Below are 21,085 nucleotides of genomic sequence, written 5' to 3'. Positions count from 1 at the left end.
TTCCTATTTATAGTATATTTAAGAAATGTGAAAATACCACCAGGCTTTTTAATATGTTTTCATTTGTTTCAATCAAGTTCAGAGCATTCCTGTAAGCAGTGGTTAAACCTTATACTCCCTTTTTGGCTTCTCTTTCAACAATAATAGATTCATTTTCTGGCTCTGACAGGAGGGAGTCGGATTTGCTGTCCGGCTGATTAAGTGGTGTTGTGTAAGCATCAGCTATACTGCAACTATACAAGGAGCAAGAAACAGGAAGAAACTAGATAGTAAAACACAGCCGTAGGCTGGCTGGAAATCAGTGACTATTTGTCACTCCTTCCAAAGAGAAGAATAAGACTTGGTGGTAAATATTCAGTACCATCAAGTATCCAACAGAGAGATTAAATCTCTTTTCCTCCATGCCGGGATACTCAGAGTTTTACTTCAACGTGGACCATGGCTACCTGGAGGGTCTGGTCCGAGGTTTCAAAGCTGGGATCTTGACGAATGCAGACTACGTCAACTTAGCACAGTGCGAGACTCTGGAAGGTAAGTCTGTTGGTTTATCTTATTTCAGAAGAAATACTGTTGCTTAGACCTTTGAGGAATGGAAGGTAAAAGATTAAAGTATTGACCACTTTATCTTAAAAACAGGTATAACCTGATTTCCTTTTAAGAATTACTCTCAAATTTAAGTTAATAGGTTTCCACAGAAATTACTCTAGGATGATACAGGTTGCGGTTTCCAAAGCAGCCCGTATCATGAGGTTTTCTAGTTCACTGCTAAACTTTGGAAACCTCATCCATAGAATTCCTCTGCGATTGGTAACCTTCTCACGTATTGCAACCACGCTACAGAACTGTGCAAATAGACAAGTTTCATATCAGTTCAGCTATATAAAATAGTTCACAACATCTTATTGAAAGCTTACCATTCTACACCAAATTTCTCTATAAAAGATATAACTTTAGTACTTTACTTCATGGGTTTTAGGGCCGTGGGGGATATTCTTCTTACCAGGAAGAGAAAACTAGACTTCACAAAGAGAAATCTGAACTATTCTTCAACTTTAAAAAGTTTTTTCGAAGGTGACCTTGTCACAGTCACAAAGGGAACACACAGTTGTTTCCAAAACAGCTTTCTGTGGCCCAGACCAGTCGCAGCCTGGTGAAGACAGGCTTGTACAGAGAATCATATGACACACCTCTAGACACTTGGCAGGAAAAAATGCAACAGAAAAAAATGCCTTTCTGAAGAAACATAAAGGATTTTGGTTTTTTTTTTCCCTCTGGCTCTAAATAAAAGCTATGATTGTACACCAAAATAATTTCTAAAATACGTAGTATATATAGATTCATTTGAAAATGTAGCAAAGAAAAATACTAGACTTACTCTGTTTTAAACATCAATTGCTTTGCTTATGCAGTGATGGAATTGGAGAGAGGAGGAGTGCAAGGCCTGAAGATATCCACATACACAGAGTTTAGAGGTTTTCTAAACTATTGATAAGCCTGGGAAGGCTGTATGCCATTAATCTTGCAGACTAAAATAACTAAATGTAAATAGGTACGTGTAGATATCTACCCGTAAGGTGGATCAAGCTCCTCTCACAGTTAAAGAAGAGGTAGTCACTACAGTTAAAGGGATCTAGAGAGCTATTTAGCTGATCAAATGCACATTCCTACTTCAGCTGATGAGCTGAACCGGAGAGTTGTATCAGCTCTCCATTTGGTATAATGGCAGTTTAGACACGTAGGACACATGTAGACATTTACTCTGACAACTGAATTCTGTTCCTTACGTCAGCTTGACAAAAGCTGACAGTAGCCTGTTTGTACCGGCAGTTATGATCTATGGGACTTAAGGACATCCTTGCTATTATATTTAATTCTTTAAGTCAAAAATCCTGCTTAATGAACTTACACGCTTTTCTCGAACAGCTAACAGAGCTTCAAACATCTGTGAGAGACATGAAGGATGGAATGATGGAATTATTAAACTCTTGCTCTCACTGCATTTGTCTGTGCAGGGGAACTCGGGAGAGGATGTCATCAAAGACTCTAAAAACAAAACTCCTAGTTATTGCTCAATAAGAGCAAAAAAAAAGTTTAAATATTTTTTTAAAAAACTAAAAAAAAGGATTTTTCTTCATCCTTTCCAGAAGAAAACAGAAAAGTCATTTTACAAGAAAGACATTTACCACCAGGAAGTGGTTTTCAAACATTGCTGAGATATATGAACCCTCAAGGTTATTAAAGGGACACACAGTGCTTTATGGACAGATCACAATAGAGAGATAAGGTTATTTTCTAAATAAGATTCGCAATATAAAGAACAATGACATTTCTTGATTTTTGAACCTTCTTCACTCTAATCATCATCCTAGTTCAGAATACAAATGCTTTTCAGCAACAGAAACTGCTGCGTCCCTCAACCCATCTATAAGCATATCCCTACCACTCACTATCATTTCCCTTTTTTTCTGTTTAGCTACAGAACATCTCTGCCTCGACTGGATAATTTTCTACTTCTTTTAGCCAGCTATCAGGTTCCAACCACTTATCTGCCAAATGTATTATTTATAATTAAAATATTAGAAATACGGGACTTGTACAGGGAGCTGAATATACACATCTCTGTTCATATGTATGATGTTGTAACACTGAACTTGCATCACTAGTATACAGTGCACCAATAAGACAGACCCTTACCTCTAAAGTAAAAATGGAGTTATATGCATACATTGTACCTTGTTTCCTGTTAAAGCATTCAGCATGCACATTTGTGTTGCAGTGCTATCGTGCTCTTCCTGTAGTGTCTTCAGTCCCTACATTCACATTCAAAGGTAATAAATTTACTCCACTGTGTATTCTGTGGTATAGCACCAGACCACAGAAACTGGCCTGAGTTAAAAACATTATAAATATGGAAAAACAAACAAGCAAAAACAAAATCAAAACCACCCCAAGTAGCCCATAAATAGAATTTAAAAGATCTTTTAATTTCAAAGTGGTTTTGATATCTCTAGAGGAGAAACCATAATGTCAGTGCAGGAGAACCACAAGAAAAGCTGTAGGTTAGTGCCTTATATTTGCACGATAATCGCAGGGTAAGTATAGCAGTGAGAGGGAAAGAAAAAAAGGAGGATGCTAACCAGCTTAACATACCATCGTGTCCTCTCAATTCTGGGCCACACAGGAGAAGAGGCCTTAATTTAGACATCCTTCGGGGCTTGTTTAAATTATTATTATTTCTGTGGAGCTCCCCTGTGGGCTGCAGCACTGGCTGGAGCCTCTGCAATCTGGCATGCTATCGGTCTGGCCCTATGGCAATCTCTGTTTGCGGAGGAAGGGGTCCCCAGAAGCAGCCTGCTGACAGTATTTTGGAGCAGAGTATGGCAGGGGTTCACGCTCAGTGCTTTCTTATTTCCTTGCTTCCTTGGGCGAGGGAAGGAGCACTGCTCCTACCAGGAGGGAGAGCAAGTCACAGGAGGGTTAGCAGCCCAGCTCTGCTCGCGCCAGCATCACTGAGATACAGTCACGTACATTGCCATTCCCAGAACGCGCCAGCACACGGTGGCTGGGTGAAAACTGATGCTAGGTGGTTATCCAAGTGAGAAGCCAGACAAGATCCCAGGTTTTTGCACACCTTTGATGCGGAAGGATCATTTGCTCTCCATGGGAGACCAGATTAACACTTTGCTCAACTTCTTGCAGTATTTTTTCTTTCTGATCAATATTATTCATGTCGTAGCTACATTCATCTTAAACTAGCCTCTCTCTACTTGAGAGTTAATTTCCTTTAGACATGCTGCTGTTTTAATTGTGAGTAAAATCACATGATTTAAAGTCATAAATTTCCTACATATGATTTTCCTACATATGATTGCATGAGGAAATGCATGATGGAGATGGATGACAATAATATTGACAGCTGAAATACAAGAACTTTCTTTCCTAGGCATTCTGTGTACATACTGAAAAGCACAGGGCCTTGTATAGGTCTCCAGGACACCCTGGAGATAAGGGAGCAGCTACCATCACTAAAAAGTTTTGCTGAACAGGAATGTCTGAAGCCCCTGTAATGCTCAGCCATCTACTCTTGCCAGGTCACTAAGTCATGTTACTAGTACATGTGTCCTACTGTGTTAAAGTCTCCAGAAATATGATCTTATTTATGCCAACTGCCATAAGAAGACTATAATTTAATACTGGTAGAGCAGCCTCTGAGCTGCACTCTGGTTTGAACTCTGACTGTGACATTTTTGATTGATGTCATATGCATTTGGAGTTTGCTGATTACTATTTTCTCAATTGTTTTGCCCATAAGATAGGGTTGAATACTGTTTCTTACACTATCCATGCTGGCATTTTTTAAAGTCTTTAGTAGAAATACCTCTCTAAAGCAGGCCAGGGAAGTGGCAGGGTCATTAATCCATTATTCATGGGTACAGTATTTCCTCCATGGCTTTTAAGAGCTAGGCAGGGCTATTTCATGTATTATGGCTAATATTTTTCATGCCTTATATTTTGGCATGGGTTCTGAAGCCATGCCAAACTCAGTCAATGAGAGAGTGAGGCAAATAGCACAGTCTTGTCAGAGACAGACTGCTCTCCATCAGTTGTTTTGGTTTTCCGTTGATCTCACCAGCGGTGTTAAACACACTTCAGAATGGTCAATACTTGCAGGTGATATTTGGGTTTTGCAATCTGCTTTAGCTACTGAAAAACCACTATATCAGTAGTGCATTTACAAAGTGTGACTCTGAGGAGGTATCGGTGGCTCATTTGAAAAGAGACAGAGCAAAGCTGGAATTCCAGCCCCCTGCATGTGAGGAGGTAGTATACTCTAATCCCACCATATGTCAAATTTTCTTACTTTCCTTGCAATGAAAAGAGAAAGTAAAAATGATCACTTTTCACAGGAAATGTAGAAGTGATACAAAAATATTAGTGAGTTTTTTAGAAACACATTTGCACATTTAGACTTGTTTCTAGGCATAATTTTGTATTTTTATTTGATTCACCTTTCTTTTCTTTCTCTCTTTCTTAAGTGGTTTTCCTTTTTCATATTTGGATTCTCTTTCTTCTTTCTGAAAAGAGCCTGTACTGAAACCATGATTGTTTCCTAGTATCTATCTCTAACCTTTGAAAGGACATCAACCTGTATCCTGGCTGTTTTGTCAACAGTTTTGTGATAAGGACCTATATAATTTTCAGAAGCAACTAGTTTACACTGATTGCATTCATCTATTACAGGGAGATCTAGAGAAATCCTAACAGTTCCCGAGTGCTAGGCTGTCCCATCCAAAAGCCTGTGTTGATGTAATCACTGAAAATAGCTCAAGTGGCAGCCGACCTGCATATAAGATTCTAGGATTTGTCTATCTAAATAAGTTAGAGTCCTAAGATTTTGAATCTGCAGTGTACTAGTCTCTCTGCATTAAGTCTCAATATAGGCAACTTTATTGCATACTACGAAAGCAGCCACATGGGGAATTAGTGAAGACTAGCTACCACGCCAATAAATGCATCCCTTGCTACCTGCACATTAACTTCCTTCTCTTGCAGACATGCCCTTATTTCAGCTGGTGGGAGTGTTATTATTCTTTTCGCTAAATATCACTTCAGATTTTATTTGAAAATATAATCATTATGAATGCCAAACCCTTATAACATTATCCCAATCTATAATTTACAATAGTTTTAATATAGCTTTTGAATATAATTCTGCAATATAGCAGTGGCTTTTTAAAAGGAAATGCTGAACTGCTTCGAACACTAAGAGTTGATTGCAATCTTTACTTTTGCCTCATGGTGGAAAACGACTGGCAGAGGAAGTTTATCAAAGGAATTCTTTGATATTCCAAAAGCTTGTCCTGACCTTGTCTTATCAACTCATTTTTTCTCCAGTTACCAGTGCTGGGAGCACAGACAGAATGTGTCATGATAACCCAAGTTTCTGGAACAGCTTCTTAGGATCTGCTAATAGCAACCATAAATTAGACAAAGGCAAAACAGAAATGTTAGGAGAGTGTAATGGTGCCCTTTCATGCCCTCCACTGCAGAGCTCATTTGGAGCCCTGAATCTGAGCCAGGCAAGATGTGTGCTCTCTTTTTTTCAGGTAGCTTGATAACATTACAGTCTTACATGAGATTTAAACGTTTCACATGAAAATTTAACACTTAATAAAGTTACAGGATAATACTTATTGATACATAACAGTCCATAGGAGTGTGATGCAAAACAACTGGCACAGATTATAATGATGCAGTAACGGTGCCCGGAATAAATCAGTGAAATCAAAACATCGAACAAACCCGTCTGGGAAGGGGCTGGGGACAGCAGTAATTAACACTGTGCCTGGTGTGACTGACTGGAAATTAAAGGTGCCAGCAAAGCATCTGACAAAGGGGTAAGCTGTTCGTCCTTCCCTGTGGTATCCACCACGTCTTACTGGTAGAAAAGGCAACACGAATTTGCAGTAAGTATGCATTAGGTCTGTGTTAAATCCATGACAAAAACTTTTCACTAAAGTATGATCAGGCCTTTAATACAAAAATATAATGTTAAAAATGAACATTTGAAATGTCATTTTATTTGCTTTGGAGATAATATAATGATGGTTTATTCTCGTGATCTTCCCCGAATCCAATTCTAGACCTGAAGTTACATCTGCAGACTACAGACTATGGCAACTTCTTGGCTAATGAAACCGGCCCTCTCACGATTTCCACCATTGATGATAAACTGAAAGCTAAACTGCTCACAGAATTTCATTACTTTAGAAACCATGCTTTTGAGCCACTTGCCACGTTTCTGAATTTTATCACGTAAGTAATGTTACCGCCTGGCTGGTATTACAGACTCAAAGCAAAAGCACACCTACAAGGGGTTAAAACAAGGTAAATGTGACTTACTGGAATTTGTATTAAGTTTCACAAATAGTGAAATTTCTTTGATACTGTAATATTTACATGACTTATTTACTAATATATGTTCTGAAAATATATATGAAAGCTGTTATCTTTGCAACTATTTTAAAGAACACAAGAAAAGCAGAATTTCTCTGTGTGAGGGGGCAGAAGTAGTGGTATAGGTTGAGAAAAACAGTTAAAATTTTCAAATATATTGTCAGAGAACTTGCAAAAATTAAATTTGGGAGGGTGAAAGGCAGGTGGAGGAAAGATAACACATCATATACCTACCATACTCTTCATACCATTTGAACATTAAAAAGTGGAACAACTTTATGTTGTGTCTATCAAGATACTTAGATCCAGGTAGCTGTGTTTAAAACCACAAGTGCTGTTTTATGTGAGAAGAACAGAAATATCTGCTCTCCATACAGATATAAATGGATAAAATTGGTAAATAAATGACTTCAACAATATATTAATGAGAACAGGGATCTGCCTTATAACAGTCTAACAACATGGAAACCTGAAATGTCAGCAGGATACTTTACTGAACTGCTTACTACCCTTGATGTATCCTTATAATATATTATAACTAGATTACTAGACTTTCCAGATTACTTTCAGAAACTATTTTTTTCTTAATGGCAAAATAAACTATCATTAATCTTACTTTTTAGTCATGTGTGCCTGACTAGTTTTTAGGCTAATATATCACCAAGATCTTGAAGTCTGCCCTCGGACAACTAAGACCTGTAGGCAGACATGTTTATGTTTTGCTTCAGAGAAATGAAAGTGAAAATATGAAAATTATGGCAGCTTTTTTTCATACTGATTGATAAGCACATGTACAAATGTGTGTAAACACTCTGCACCTTGCTCTTTTGTAAGAACGGAGGCACTTGGTTAAGATATTTAACACAATTACTGCATCACTACATATCTCCTTATAACTACATAACTGCATTTCAGCCTTTCAAATTTTGTGTGAGAAATCTTATTAGTCTGTATGCCTCTCCAGCTGTGTCCTGAATCAAAGACACAAGCTGGAGATTTGCATCCGTATTAGAAGTGTCCCAAGGGAATGGATTTCACATTTCCATTTCTGACTTACTGACAAAACTCTGATCAGTCTCTCTGACGGTAAAACTAATAAGAAGCTGATGGAAAACTATTACTACAGTAATAAAAAAGAAATCTGTGAGGATCTGTTTGCAGTTCTCTCATGGGAGGGTATCTAAAGCTGACTGAGAAGAAAAGCAGAAGTTTGGCCCATCTGCATGAGCACCACATTTTTAGTGTCTAGGTTGCTGTGCACGTCTCCTCTGTACAGGTGGTCTGTATGAAATAACAACATTCCCAAACTAGAAGCTCAGGTGATTTACATTTTGATACCACTCATTGCCACTTACTATATCAATGCTGCATTTTACAGCTATGTGCTTATTATATTCATGTTTCAGCTTCCTCGTCCTTAAAAGTGTCCCTCTCCCAGACTGATCATGTGGTTTAAAATTAACAATATGTTACCTACTTGTTATTTAAAAACCTTCATTCTTTTTTGATAAATGGGATTGATACAGAGAACTGACAAACCTGCAAATACTTTGGTCATTTCTGACCGTAGGCTTATTACTCATTTTCAAAAATATGTTTTTTATATTCTTTCAAAGCAAAATCCATTATAAAAATAAGGTTCATTTCTTTTACATTTTCTTTCAAATACAGATACAGCTACATGATTGACAATGTAATTCTTTTAATAACTGGCACATTACATCAGCGGCCCATAGCTGAACTTGTTCCCAAGTGCCATCCGCTGGGAAGTTTTGAGCAAATGGAAGCAGTCAGCATTGCCACAAACCCCACTGAGCTGTTCAATGCAATTTTGGTTGACACACCATTAGGTAGGAGCATTAAATTATTTCTTACTTGATTCTTGAAACTCGTCTTTATGTTTTCTTACAAATATCTGAGATCAAGTAGCATGTTCTCCACTGGATATGCTGTGTGTTGGTAACACAAAAACCTATGAATAATTGCCTGATAAACTGTGGATCAAGCACTTCTGAAGTGGTGTTCAGGACATTTTCTAATAACATTTATTAACAGATTCTGTATCAAACTTGGGTAGCTAGACATAGAGGAAAACATGCTGCTCTCAAGAAGTGCATGGATATTTTTTATGGCAAAAGTAACCATTGACTTAGAATATCTGTATTTTTATTTCAACGTCTGCATCTATAAAAAAATGCAAGATCCAATCTTACATATCCTCACTAAGGATCAAGAAGCACATAGTTAGTAATAAATATTAAATGTTGTGGTAGAACCTAGAATCCATCTCTTGGGATCTGGATGTGGATTCAAACATAGATAGAGATAATTCCCCTATCCTGAAAGATGAAATCTGAAGGCAAAACAAAGCGAGGGTTAGGATCATCCTGGATGAAATTGTGCTCAATGTGCAGCGACAGCCAAAACAAACAAACAAAAACTGAAAAAATGTAGGGCATTGCCAGGAAGGGTACTGAGGACAAGATGGAAAGTGTCATTTGACCATATATGAAACCGTGGTGTGTCCACATATCGAATACTGCATGTGGTTTTAGGTTCTGCTGCTCAAGGATGAAGTGAAATTAGAAATGGTACAGAGCAGGGCAACTAAAATGATCATGGGGATGGAGCTGCCTTATGAGGAAAGACTAAAAAGACTGGACTCTTCAGTTTGGAAAGGACAAGGCTGAGGAGACATGACCAAGGTTTGCAAAGTCATGAAGGTGGCAGATAAAATGAATGGAGAACTGTTGCTTTTGGTCTACCTTAGGAGACCACATCCCAGCAGAAAACTAGTTTCAAAATACGTAAAAGAATATGCTGTTTTACACAGGTGGTAGTAAATTTCTGGAATTTGTTGCTACAGATGTTGGTAAAGGCAGAGAGTATCATCTTTTTTTGAAAAAAAAATCATCTATTATATAAAAGATGATACAAATCCGTAGCCAGTGGATCTATAAACAGATACTAAAGGGAACTGTCAGGGCTATGCCATCTAATATTCTTAATAGAAAAACTGTGGATGCTGGGAGAGTACAAAGGGAACAGACCACAAAACACAGCTAGGCTTGCATGCTTTCTCTAAATAGTATCTCCTGTTGCTACTGTCTGAGACAATATTCTCTGCTGTAGCTTGGTCTGCCCCAATAAGGCATTTATTAAGTCCTTATGATGCTGATATAGCTTATAACAAAAACAAACAGTGAGGGATTGGCATAGCTTTGTTAGTTAAGAATATAGTATTTTAAGAGGTCCAACTGCACAAATGAACTTCATCCCCTGCCTTCCTGTTCAAAAGCCTGCTCTTTAGCCAGCTTTGTAGAGGAGCTAGAAGCACAGATGGTCAAGGTCAAAGCTTGTGCCCTCTACTAGTTGCATCCTATCACCTTTCCCCAATTTACAAACATGCTCAAAGAGAAAGAGGTAAACTAGGACAGAGGATTCTCCTTAAAAATTGCAGAATACCTGTATGATTTAAGACAAAAATTACTTTTCATGTTCCTCGCTGGAAAATCTCACTAATGCCCAAAACACACACTTCAGAGAAGATTAGGACCGTCGTTAGCATTTCCTATCCAATGCCCTCTGGAGACGTGGACTCTGGCTGCTGCATTGATTGAGTCCCCTCACAGCAGATTCTCATTAACCGAAGGAGAGAGCAGGATAAGGGGAAGATGAAGAGGATTTCTCTTCCTCGCTGTTATGTCACTTTCTTCTACAACAGAAACTCACATCCTTGGTCACACACTGGTGAATGGCTACAGGTAAGAGATGCATAATATCAGCATGTAGATTTATACTGTAATATAACAAATTCTGCTTTCAGCTGCTTTCTTTCAAGACTGCCTGTCTGAAAATGACCTGGATGAAATGAACGTTGAAATAATGCGCAACAAACTGTATAAGGCAAGTGCTTGCAATGTAACAATAATACTTGAGCTTTCCAAAGTGCCTTAGGAAAGGAGGTCAGCATCATTATCCCTGTTTTATGAATAGGGAAACAGAAGCTTGGTGAGATGAAGTGCATTGTCTAAGGTCACCTGGCTGATGACAAGTCCAGGAATCAAATCCAGCTCCCTTGAGTTCTACTCCACTGTTTGGATAATTTCCAAAATCTAGATCTGCCTCCAAATTCTAATTTAATATCTCATTAATGAAAACGTTTTACATGCCAGGCTGATATCCAAATCCATTTGCTTATGAATAACTCAGTTACCCACAAAATGCCATAAAACTGTTAGCTCCTAAGTGATCCTAAGCAGGCTTTTGACTAAAATGTATTTTTATTTACAAAAGGTAGATGTGATTTGAAAAGCACTAATTACTTTGAGTCTAGATGGCATTTTTTAATTAAGGGTTTTGTTTCACTTCCATTCTCATTCTTTTTTTCCCTTATCTGTAGCATTGCTACAGCACAGTAGAATATGAACCTAATATGTGTCTTGCAGTTTCGAAGTACTTTACAAATATTAGGACACAGGTCAATACTCTTATCATGGGCTCTTTCAAGGCAATACGTATTTTATTCTCTTAATGTTTCCTCCCAGCACATTCTCTCCAAACTCTTTGTTGCATTTCTTTCACAGTGGATGCCCCAGCCTGCAGGCAGTGTTCTTATAGTGATCTGATCAGCACCAGGGTGAAAGACAAAAATTCTTCCCTTGGTTTTACAAGTGATGTTTATAAATTCCCAAGACAATATTTGCTTCTTAAATATTCTGCTACTTCCTGTCATTCATAACATCAGTTATGCCCAAGTCTTCTAATTCTCCCACATTACTAATAAACCTGCCGCTTGTTTCCATTTTATAACATGCAACTTTGATTTTTATATCGTATGTGGATGACTTCACATTTACACTTACTAAATTTCATTTTTAACTTTTTCTCCTCACTCTTCAAAGTATCAGGGGGATCATTTTGCAAACACTTTTAAATTATTTACATTTCCTTCCTCCTCTGCTTCAATTTAGCATCAGTGGCCAATGTGATCAACTATATTTCAGCCCTACTATCAGATAACACGATCCAGAACCTAACACAAAATCCCGTGCAGCAGATTCCCATTGCGATGTTTCTATTTAAGATTTCCCTAATTGCATAGTTAGTGAGAGCTTCTTTTAATAAGCTTGTGTGAACACAAATGTGTTTTGATAATGTAAATGTTTCCTAAGACAGTGGCTTGTGGGAGGGAGGCAGCGGGGGGAGCTTGCAGCACAGGCATTTCTGAGACTGCGGGGTCCTCCCTGAACAGGTATATTGAAGGGGTGCGAAGGGCAGAGCCCTGGCCAGGGCAGAAGGCTCTGCAGACCGATGCTACAGGAGCTTTGTGTGCTGTTCTGACCTAATCCAGGGTTTTGAAGGGCAGAGCAGTAGGGATTAGTTTGTGTAGCTTCGTAGTGCTGGCCCAACAGCTGTGGCGTACCCAAATCCCCTCCTCCACACCACGATGCAATTTCCTTCAGCCGTCTGCTTATGCAGCAGCAACCCAATGGAGCTAAAGCGGTTCCCTCTTTAGAGAGCAAAGAAAGCAGAATATTTACCCTTTAGATGTTACCCATTTTATAAGAACAAGACATTTACATTTTAATATTCCAACCTTCGATCCAGCAAAGCACATTATTAAGCACATATTTGAATTTAAATTCATAGCTAGAGTTATCACCATTAGTGGAAGCATTTAAAAATGGAGTTCATGACTAAGTGCTGTGCTAGACCAGGTCTTGCGTAGCATTTAAAATATTTCTTTTCTTCTTTCATGTAGTCTTATCTGGAGGCGTTCTATAAGTTTTGTGAAAAACAAGGAGGTACTACAGCAGAAATAATGAGACCTATTCTTGAGGTGAGAAAAGTTCATTCTTTGTAAATTAGAGTATTCCAAAATGCTTTCGTAATTTAGTTACTTTGTTTTTCCCGTTCCCTCTTTCTCCATTTGCAAAGCTATTTTTCAGATGTTTGTTTCTCCTCTGAATAATAACTATTTGCTAAGATGTACTGAAGACTTTATTCTAGGATGACTAACCTCTTGAGTAGAGAAGGAGCCAGTCCGTTACCGGACAGAAGTTAGCTTCAGTTAATTTTTTTCTATAACAGAGAGAAGAGTAGAGTAAATAGCTCACTAATCCCAAACTGTTGTCCTTTAACATCCATGTGTAATAAGTAAGAAAATTTAAAAAGCGGATTGTTTTTACACCTCCTAGTCCAAAATTAAAGTCGGGGTAGCTACAGTTTGGAATTCTTGTATCTTTAAAAATCAAAATTCTTCAAACTTCACAGCACCATCACATGCTTGTTTACTCTTCTATTAAAATTAATGGTTGAAGCTGGAGCTGAGCGACCTCTGGAGCTAGTGTTGTACGGAAAGGTCCAACATTCCACAGTTTATCTGTTTGTCTCTCAACTCAGGAAAGTTTAATATTTATTTTTTTCATGAAAAACAAAATTCCTTCCTCTCCCCCCCCCCAAGCTTATTTGCAGCATGATGAAGGGTAGTGTTTTCATACCTTTTATTGTGATAAAAGATGCAGACATTCCTAAAACTGTTTTCATTCCTGCTTTTCAAATGATTTTGAACACTTCATTTAGAGTTCTCAGTGTTCAGCTCCATGGTTTTCACACAGTTTATTGCAATTCTTTGCAGAGTTTGAAAGCCAGATCACCCATTCATTTCCATGGGTCACATTTTCTGGATAAGCAGGACTTACACCCTCAAAATTGACTGAATAAGATTCACTAAACTCTTATGACATGGCACTAGAAGTCTGCATGGTGGGAGAGAGATAATCAGCCAGGGAGCTCATCCCATAAGGAAGAATGAGCCTAAATTACGTTTTATGAAGCCATGTTCTGATAGGAGAATGCAATTTTATGTTTTATTTAACCAGTTCATAATGTTTCATTTCATGTTCTAAAGAAAATATTCTTGATCAAGTTGAATTGACCAGAAATGAAGTATTTAGAGTATTCCTTTGTAAGAAGTAAAAATCAATAGATTGACTGGCAAAGGCAGAGATGTTTTCCCAGGTTCATTCAGATTTGCAGAAAGGTCATTTTCAGTTAGAAATTCATATTGAGAGACGATTACTAAGCAATATTAGTCTACGCATGTTGTAAAATTCTCTTTATATCAATGATAATAGTTTGGTCCATGCTAAGCCGCTTTAAAAATCCTATCTAAGGTCAATCAGCTAGCAGGAGAAACTCTGTAGAAGATTTTGCTTTCTATAATGTTATAATAATCTGAAGACACATATACAGCAGATTGCTAATGGTGGCGTTTATGAGAAGCCAAAGTTTAACTATTTGAAAGAATAGTTGTTATTTATGCTGTAATCTTATATGTAAGATTACTAATCTGAATGAGGCTCATGTATTTAGCTCCCCCAAACTCCTTGACCACCCATCGGTCATGGTGCCAGAACCTTCCACATTAAAAGCACTGGTGGTCTCTCTTCTGCCATGGGCATCAAACGTTGCGTGTTTGATGCTGAGCCTGGTGAGGAGCTGCAGGACTGCAGTGCGGCCAGTGCTGTGCCTGCTCCTGGGTTCCCATGCCCACTCCCGGCAGCAGGCTTGCTGCTTCGGGTGCCCGAGGGAAAACCAGCACACTTGGGAAACGGCCATCCTGTGCCTCCACCTGCACCCGCAGCAATCAAATGGCCCAAGTCACTGAAAAACAGCATTATGGTGTGACCCAGTATGAAGAATCTGGCTTGCCCACGATCTGGTGAAAGGGTCTGTATGCATGGGACTGATCCTTCACATTTTCCCAAGATGGGAGCCACCAGGGTGAGGCCCCAAACCTGGTTGCATTAGTTACTATTGTAGCTGAGCGCACTTCTCCAATAAACTATTACAAACCTAAGAGATAAAAATCTACATGTTAAGGTTAAAAAAGCAAAGCATTTATCCTTTCTAAACAGTTTCACTAGGGTTGATATGCCTGTTCATATTAATAAGGCAAGTAAAATTTGGCTCTGTTACTTATTAGCTAGAAATCTTTTCAAGCACACTTATTTTCTCCTCATTATTTCCCCATTGTTTATTCATTTTCCTTACTCTGAAGTCAGTGCCAGAGGGCAGCCGGGTTCCTGTTGCAATGTGTTCCAGTACATAGGGGTAAGATCGCTGAATATGTGCTTAACTGCAAAATTTGTAGCACAGTGTTGCAACTGCATTTGTGAGTCTCCTTACTCAACAGAAAATGGTGTGGTTCTGCTCAAAAGAGTTCGAAAGTTCACAGAGTAAGAAATGATCCACACTTCCTAAAATCTGTTTATGCTGTATCTTCACTTAGAAGATTTTCATGTGTAACCCCCACAATTAGCAAAGGCACTGCTGTTCTTAAAAGGTGAAAGTAATTAATAAGAAAAGAAACAAATAAACCCATACTCAATTTAGACATCAAGTCAGAAGAATATATTTAACCCAAATAAAATAATATTGAGCATGATTATTTTTAATTACCATTATATTTTTAATTCATATGGTAAGTATGATACGTGAAATTTTGCCTTGTACAAAATAACAACCTGAGAGCAAAACATTAGAATGATTTTCAGTCTGTTGCTGCAGGGAAAATACAGATACTACAGGCACCTAAACCTGCTAGAAGAAATGTAGCCCTCTGTTTTATGCATGAAAAATTAACTGAAAGACTTGAAATCTTTAACTTGGCAAGTAAAGAGCTCCCCCCTCTTTATGAAATTATGGTTTTAAATATGTGCATTCAGAAATTATTTTTTTCAAAACTTCCACTTTACCTTTACTGTCTGCAGCACTCTTTGAGTGACCCCAGAGCAATTCTATTGACTCTTGATCCCTTCACGTATTATTATTTCTAAAAGTATTATTTCATAGCTTCAAAAGGGTGTGTGTCAGGAGATTTTCTTGTAGTTAATATCTTGGTAACTAATTAGGGAAATAAGGAAGTTGCTGGGATGACACTTTCAGTACAAAAATCACAGAATAAAAGCTGAGCTTACGTAAACTCTTTTTCATTTGCCAGTTAAAATTTAACAAGTATTTATAAATCCATTAAGATCTGTTTCTAATGCTCTGAAGTCCCCTTTTTAAAGTTTCCATAGTTTAGCTGGAAAAAAAAATCCCCCCTATTTTTAGAATGAGGCTCACTAACAACACCCGTTTACTCTTTGTTTTATGTATTAAGTTTGAAGCAGACCGACGTGCCTTTATCATCACTATCAATTCATTTGGCACTGAGCTGAGTAAAGACGACAGAGAGAAGCTATATCCAACCTGTGGAAAACTGTATCCAGAAGGCTTACACCTGTTGGCCAATGCAGATGACTATGAGCAAGTGAAGAGTGTTGCAGATTACTATGCAGTACGTAATCTATTTTTTTAAAACAAAAAGTCAAAATGCAACGTGTCATGATGTCAGCAAAATTTTAAAAAGCATTTTTCATTTAAGTTCAAGCTATTTTTGAGAGAAAACATATTCAACAAAGATACAAATACAAAAGATCAGAACAGAAGGATATTGAGAAAAGGGCCTTTGACATGAAGATTTAAAATAATTTATTGCCCTAGTACAATACAATGTTCCTATTACAGCAGTGTTAAAATATGACCAGATCACTTTCTAATAAACGAAACTGTTCTTCTTTCATTAAAACTGCCAAAATTGAGGTTCACTTCACAGCTGCTGTCTCCAAGAATTTGGAGCAAGCCATAAGTCGTTTTAAAAGAAGTGGACTGAACAATTCATATAGCAGATGAGTGCAAGTCTGATTTCTTGCTAGAACTATAAAAGAAGAGGAAAGTTGCCTTTCTGAAAATCACTTCCTTTCTCTTCTCACTTTTTCCTCTAAATCACTGGTTGAATTAATGAACTAGCTGGTGCCGGTAATACTGTTGTGACTTGTCCTTTAGATTTTTCAAAGAGGAACCAATATGAAACATTTGTGCTATGATATAACGGTGGTACTCTGACCAGTACTAATATTAAAGCTAGCTCAACAACATTACATACAACATTAATGCAGACAAAGCAAATCCAGCTGACTACTGGAAGTAAAATGAGCAGCTATGTGAGGATCAGAGTTCAGGCTCTTGGCTCCATCTGCAAGTCTGGCTCTGCTGGGTACTATCTGTACAAGAAGTCCAGCACCCTCTGTCCAAAGGAGTGAAAGGTCATGTGTCGTCCTACAGCAGTTTCTCTTCGTGTCTTCATTAAATTATTTGAAGTGGTAGGAAATGACAGGAAGGAATGCAAGAAAAAATGTTATTTTTTTCCTTTAGTGAATATATGCTTTTGAGTTAGGTAGAACTGTAATCTATATGTGAGCTCTACTCAGAAAGATTTCTTGATGTAGCCTAATTCATAAAGTAATGTAAAGTAGCTGTGCTGAACAGAATGCACAGGTACCTTATCTCCATTGGGCGGTTGTCTATGTTTTTAGGACTACAAGGCTTTGTTTGAAGGTGTAGGGAGTGGCACCGGAGAAAAGACACTGGAAGATGCATTTTTTGAACATGAGGTAAGAAATTCTAACCTTAACATTTCAAAACCAAGGTTACCCCCCTGGAATAACATTTAAAACAATTAATACTGTCCATTCAGGGTGAGGCACTAGGCTTTCGACTCTACTGTGATGCAACATTCAGCTTTGCATTTAAGCACATGGTATTGCTACAACTGTTATCTTTTGGGTGAGACAAAACAGAAAGATTTAACTTTTTAAATAAAATAAATCCTAGGACATTGTTTTGATGAGTAGTTACAGAGCTGCGAACTCTGATAGCCTATAAAACTCATGTCCTATGAACTGCTTAATTAAATTTCCTTGCACGGTCTACTGAAGAGGGTATTTCACCACTGTCCTTTACTTATCTGTAATGTGGCTGTGGTCTGTTTCCAAAATTAATCCAGAGATGATATTTCAATTATGTTTCTACTGAACAGACCCCTAAATATAGCCATAGTTGCAAAGCTACATAGAAAATTTGATGATGAAAGCTAACATTTAAAAATCACATTTGTCTTCTTTAATATTTTGTCATAACCCTTATTTCATCTTTTCCATAGGTAAAACTGAATGTGCTTGCATTCAATAACCAGTTTCACTTTGGAGTATTTTATGCCTATATAAAGCTGAAGGAACAAGAATGCAGAAATATTGTATGGATTGCTGAATGCATTTCTCAGAGACACAGAACCAAAATTAATAACTACATTCCAATTTTCTAAATCTGAAAATTTATAATCCTAGAGTACCTGAAAAGGAGCATTCTTTCATATAAAAGAAAAAAAATCTTATTTTAAAAGTTAACTCTTACCAGATGTTTTAAATTATATTCTCCATATATACAGCGGTATAAACAAAACTAAAACCATAATTACAGATATGAGTACTTTATCAGGAAATATTTAGTGGACTCATTTGTAATTTTTGTGTGCAGATTTGTTCGCCACTGTGTCCATTTTAATTTAACTGATCAATAAAAACTCCCTACATGGTCTGTTATGCCCATTCTTTCTCTCTTGTGGAAATAAGATCTATGCTAATGATGTCTGTAAGGCTCTTCAACAGCTTATTTTTGAATTAGCAGTTTTCTCAAATGGCCAACTAAACAACTATTTCTATCTCAGATTGTAATTATGGGCTGCTTAATGTAGTACGAGGGTATATGAAGAACTTACTGCATGAATAAGAGAGAAACTTTAGGGTTACTCTGAGATGCCCTTTTAGGGGGAAGTGAGAGGTTTCTCAGGTTAAATGTAAACAAGCAATTGGGATGGCATCAAAATGCCTTTACTTTTTCTTCTATGGCCACATGAGGTGCACCATGAGTATCAAACGATGGGCACCTGGTCTACCTGCACAGCGGTACAAAGGTCTCCTCCTGCCACACCTAGACACTGTCTTCATGTCTGCACTAAGGAAGATTATGAAACATGAATGAAAATACCCGCCAGCTCTGTATCAGTTTTACATCAGGCACAAACAACATGAGCTCTAAGCTATTTCAGAACCTGGCTAAGATCAGTCACCAAAAATAGAATGGACAGTTGAAGCCAAATTGTAGCAGGACAGGGCTGACTCTGCTGGGGAAAAAGGGAGGATTTTGAAAGGCACATCAACGTTCTGCCCTTAGAGCCAGTCAAGAAATTTGCTCTCTTATCAATGAAACAGGCCATACCTTGATCTTCTGCATGATTCCTTAGTTTCAGGCTGCACAAAGAACAAATCTCAATCCTCAGCTGAATGTGCCGCCAGTAATATAATACAGATATAAAATCCACTTCCTGCTGAGTAGACAGAAAAATAAAATGTATCTGATGTCAACACCTCAGAATTATGGAAAACATTCAGGCCTGATGGTTTTAAGAACTGAGATTATACGAACTATAATTTATAAATGTATACATGCATACATGCATAAGAAAATAGAAAAACTTGCCCTTTTTAGCTAAAAACATGCTTTTAAAATTGTAAATGTGACCAAAGGGCTATATCCCAGAACATCCCCTACTAATTTAATACAGAGAACTGAGAAGTTTTTTAATATTTTGCTTTATTGTGACTCACCCAGAGAATCATACATTATTATTTAAAAATACATTCAGAAGACAGTCTCCCTTAGAAATAATTTAGGAAAGTAGAGGAGCTGACTAAAAAGAATTAAATGATAAAAGAAAATAATATAAATTTTATTCCTCTACCAAGGCTTCTTTGTTTAGTAAACCTAGTAATATAGAAGCAAAAAACCTAGAACCTAAACTATAAGATTTGTAGAATGCTGTTTAATTTTGAAATGTGGAATTGCTTCCTTGCTTTGTTTTTCCTACCTTGCATTTCTTAATTTGAATTTCCCAGTCTAATCTGTGATCTAAGGTCAATTATATACAGACCTAGTCTCAATTTTCTTGCAAACTATATTGCAAACCGGAATGCAAGAGAGCAACACTGTCTCGTATTTAAGTTTTTCCATACTTTTTGGTAATTGGGTTAAAAAATTTGTTGCAAGGAGAACAACAACAAAGTCAACAGGGAAAGGAGACAAACTGAAATCATGCAATTCAGCACTGTATAAGAATACTTTTTCTGTACTGATCCACCAGTCCTCCCTACTTGTACAAAACAAACGAGCTGGCTTCCTGCCAAGTCATTTCTGAAGTGATTCGAAGGGGAAAGAATCTGCTCTCCACCCTAAAGCAGCCTGTGCCAGGGAAGATATGCAGCTGCTATTGCTACAGTCTATGGATAACGTTGCCCAGAAAGAAATGGGGAGGTGTTGCAGATCACATTGTCAACAGCGCTGGTCTTTGGACGAGGGAAAGAACAGCAGCAATGGTGTTTGGTGGTTTTTTCGAAACAACATTCTAGATCTTTGCTAAGTAAGGACAAGATGCAGCAGCAGATGATTATATTCCATTAAAGAATGAACAGAAATTGTCCTTTGCTTCTGAAGCAACAGGCTAAGAAGGGAATTGGGACTTTAGAGTTTCAAGTCTTCACACATCCAAGCTTTTTATATAAATAGTGGAATTCACATTACTCTCTTGTTAGTAAATTAGTCTCCATGCTTGAATATATATACACTTATATGACATCACTAGCAATATCTACAGTGGAAATCCAGATCACAGAATCACTACTCTGAGCATCACTGACTCATTAATGATAGATCAGTTTATACAACAGAGGAACATGTAGCAGTGAGCTGCTATTCCTTGTTCTTCTTTACAGCTCTCAAGCAACAGGAACTTGTGTTCACACTCATAAATGGCTAAACCTATGCATATGTTCAGTATAATTATCACGTCTATGTCCCTTTGCCTGTTCTGCAGAGATGAAGACTGGGCCCAGGAGTGAGCTTATGCTGAGCTGTGAATCCTTCATTCACAGTTTGCTGTCGCTCAGGCGCAGAGTGCTCAGTCTCTGCCCACGAAGAGCTGAGCTGCACTCAATGCGGCAGGACCAGGCAGTGGTGTCGGAGGCGCTCTCCATGCCCAGCCCTGTCTGCCGGCATAAGAGACAATTTGTGCCCATGCACAAACGCACAGAAAATGATTCAATAGATGGGGTATCTTCTGAGTGGCAAAGAGAAAAATGTAGGTCATGGAATTCAAGGAAAGCAAGACAATACTTAGAGAACCCAG

The 21,085-nt window shown here is 37.8% G+C and overlaps 1 protein-coding gene across 1 annotated transcript; it reads left to right on the top strand.

Annotated features, from left to right (window-relative positions):
• Positions 1 to 256: 256 nt before the first annotated feature.
• Positions 257 to 18,441, top strand: ATP6V0D2 (ATPase H+ transporting V0 subunit d2). The gene is made up of 8 exons (XM_026099697.2): positions 257 to 531; positions 6,645 to 6,816; positions 8,629 to 8,807; positions 10,784 to 10,863; positions 12,722 to 12,799; positions 16,127 to 16,303; positions 17,382 to 17,459; positions 18,008 to 18,441. The coding sequence occupies exons 1-8, from the start codon at positions 402 to 404 to the stop codon at positions 18,167 to 18,169; spliced, it is 1,056 nt and encodes a 351-aa protein (XP_025955482.1). The 5' UTR covers positions 257 to 401; the 3' UTR covers positions 18,170 to 18,441.
• The last annotated feature ends 2,644 nt before the right edge of the window (positions 18,442 to 21,085 follow it).

This window comes from Dromaius novaehollandiae, chromosome 2, assembly GCF_036370855.1.
Source record: "Dromaius novaehollandiae isolate bDroNov1 chromosome 2, bDroNov1.hap1, whole genome shotgun sequence".
Taxonomy (NCBI): Eukaryota; Metazoa; Chordata; class Aves; order Casuariiformes; family Dromaiidae; genus Dromaius; species Dromaius novaehollandiae.
This window is presented reverse-complemented; position numbering and strand designations above follow the sequence as displayed.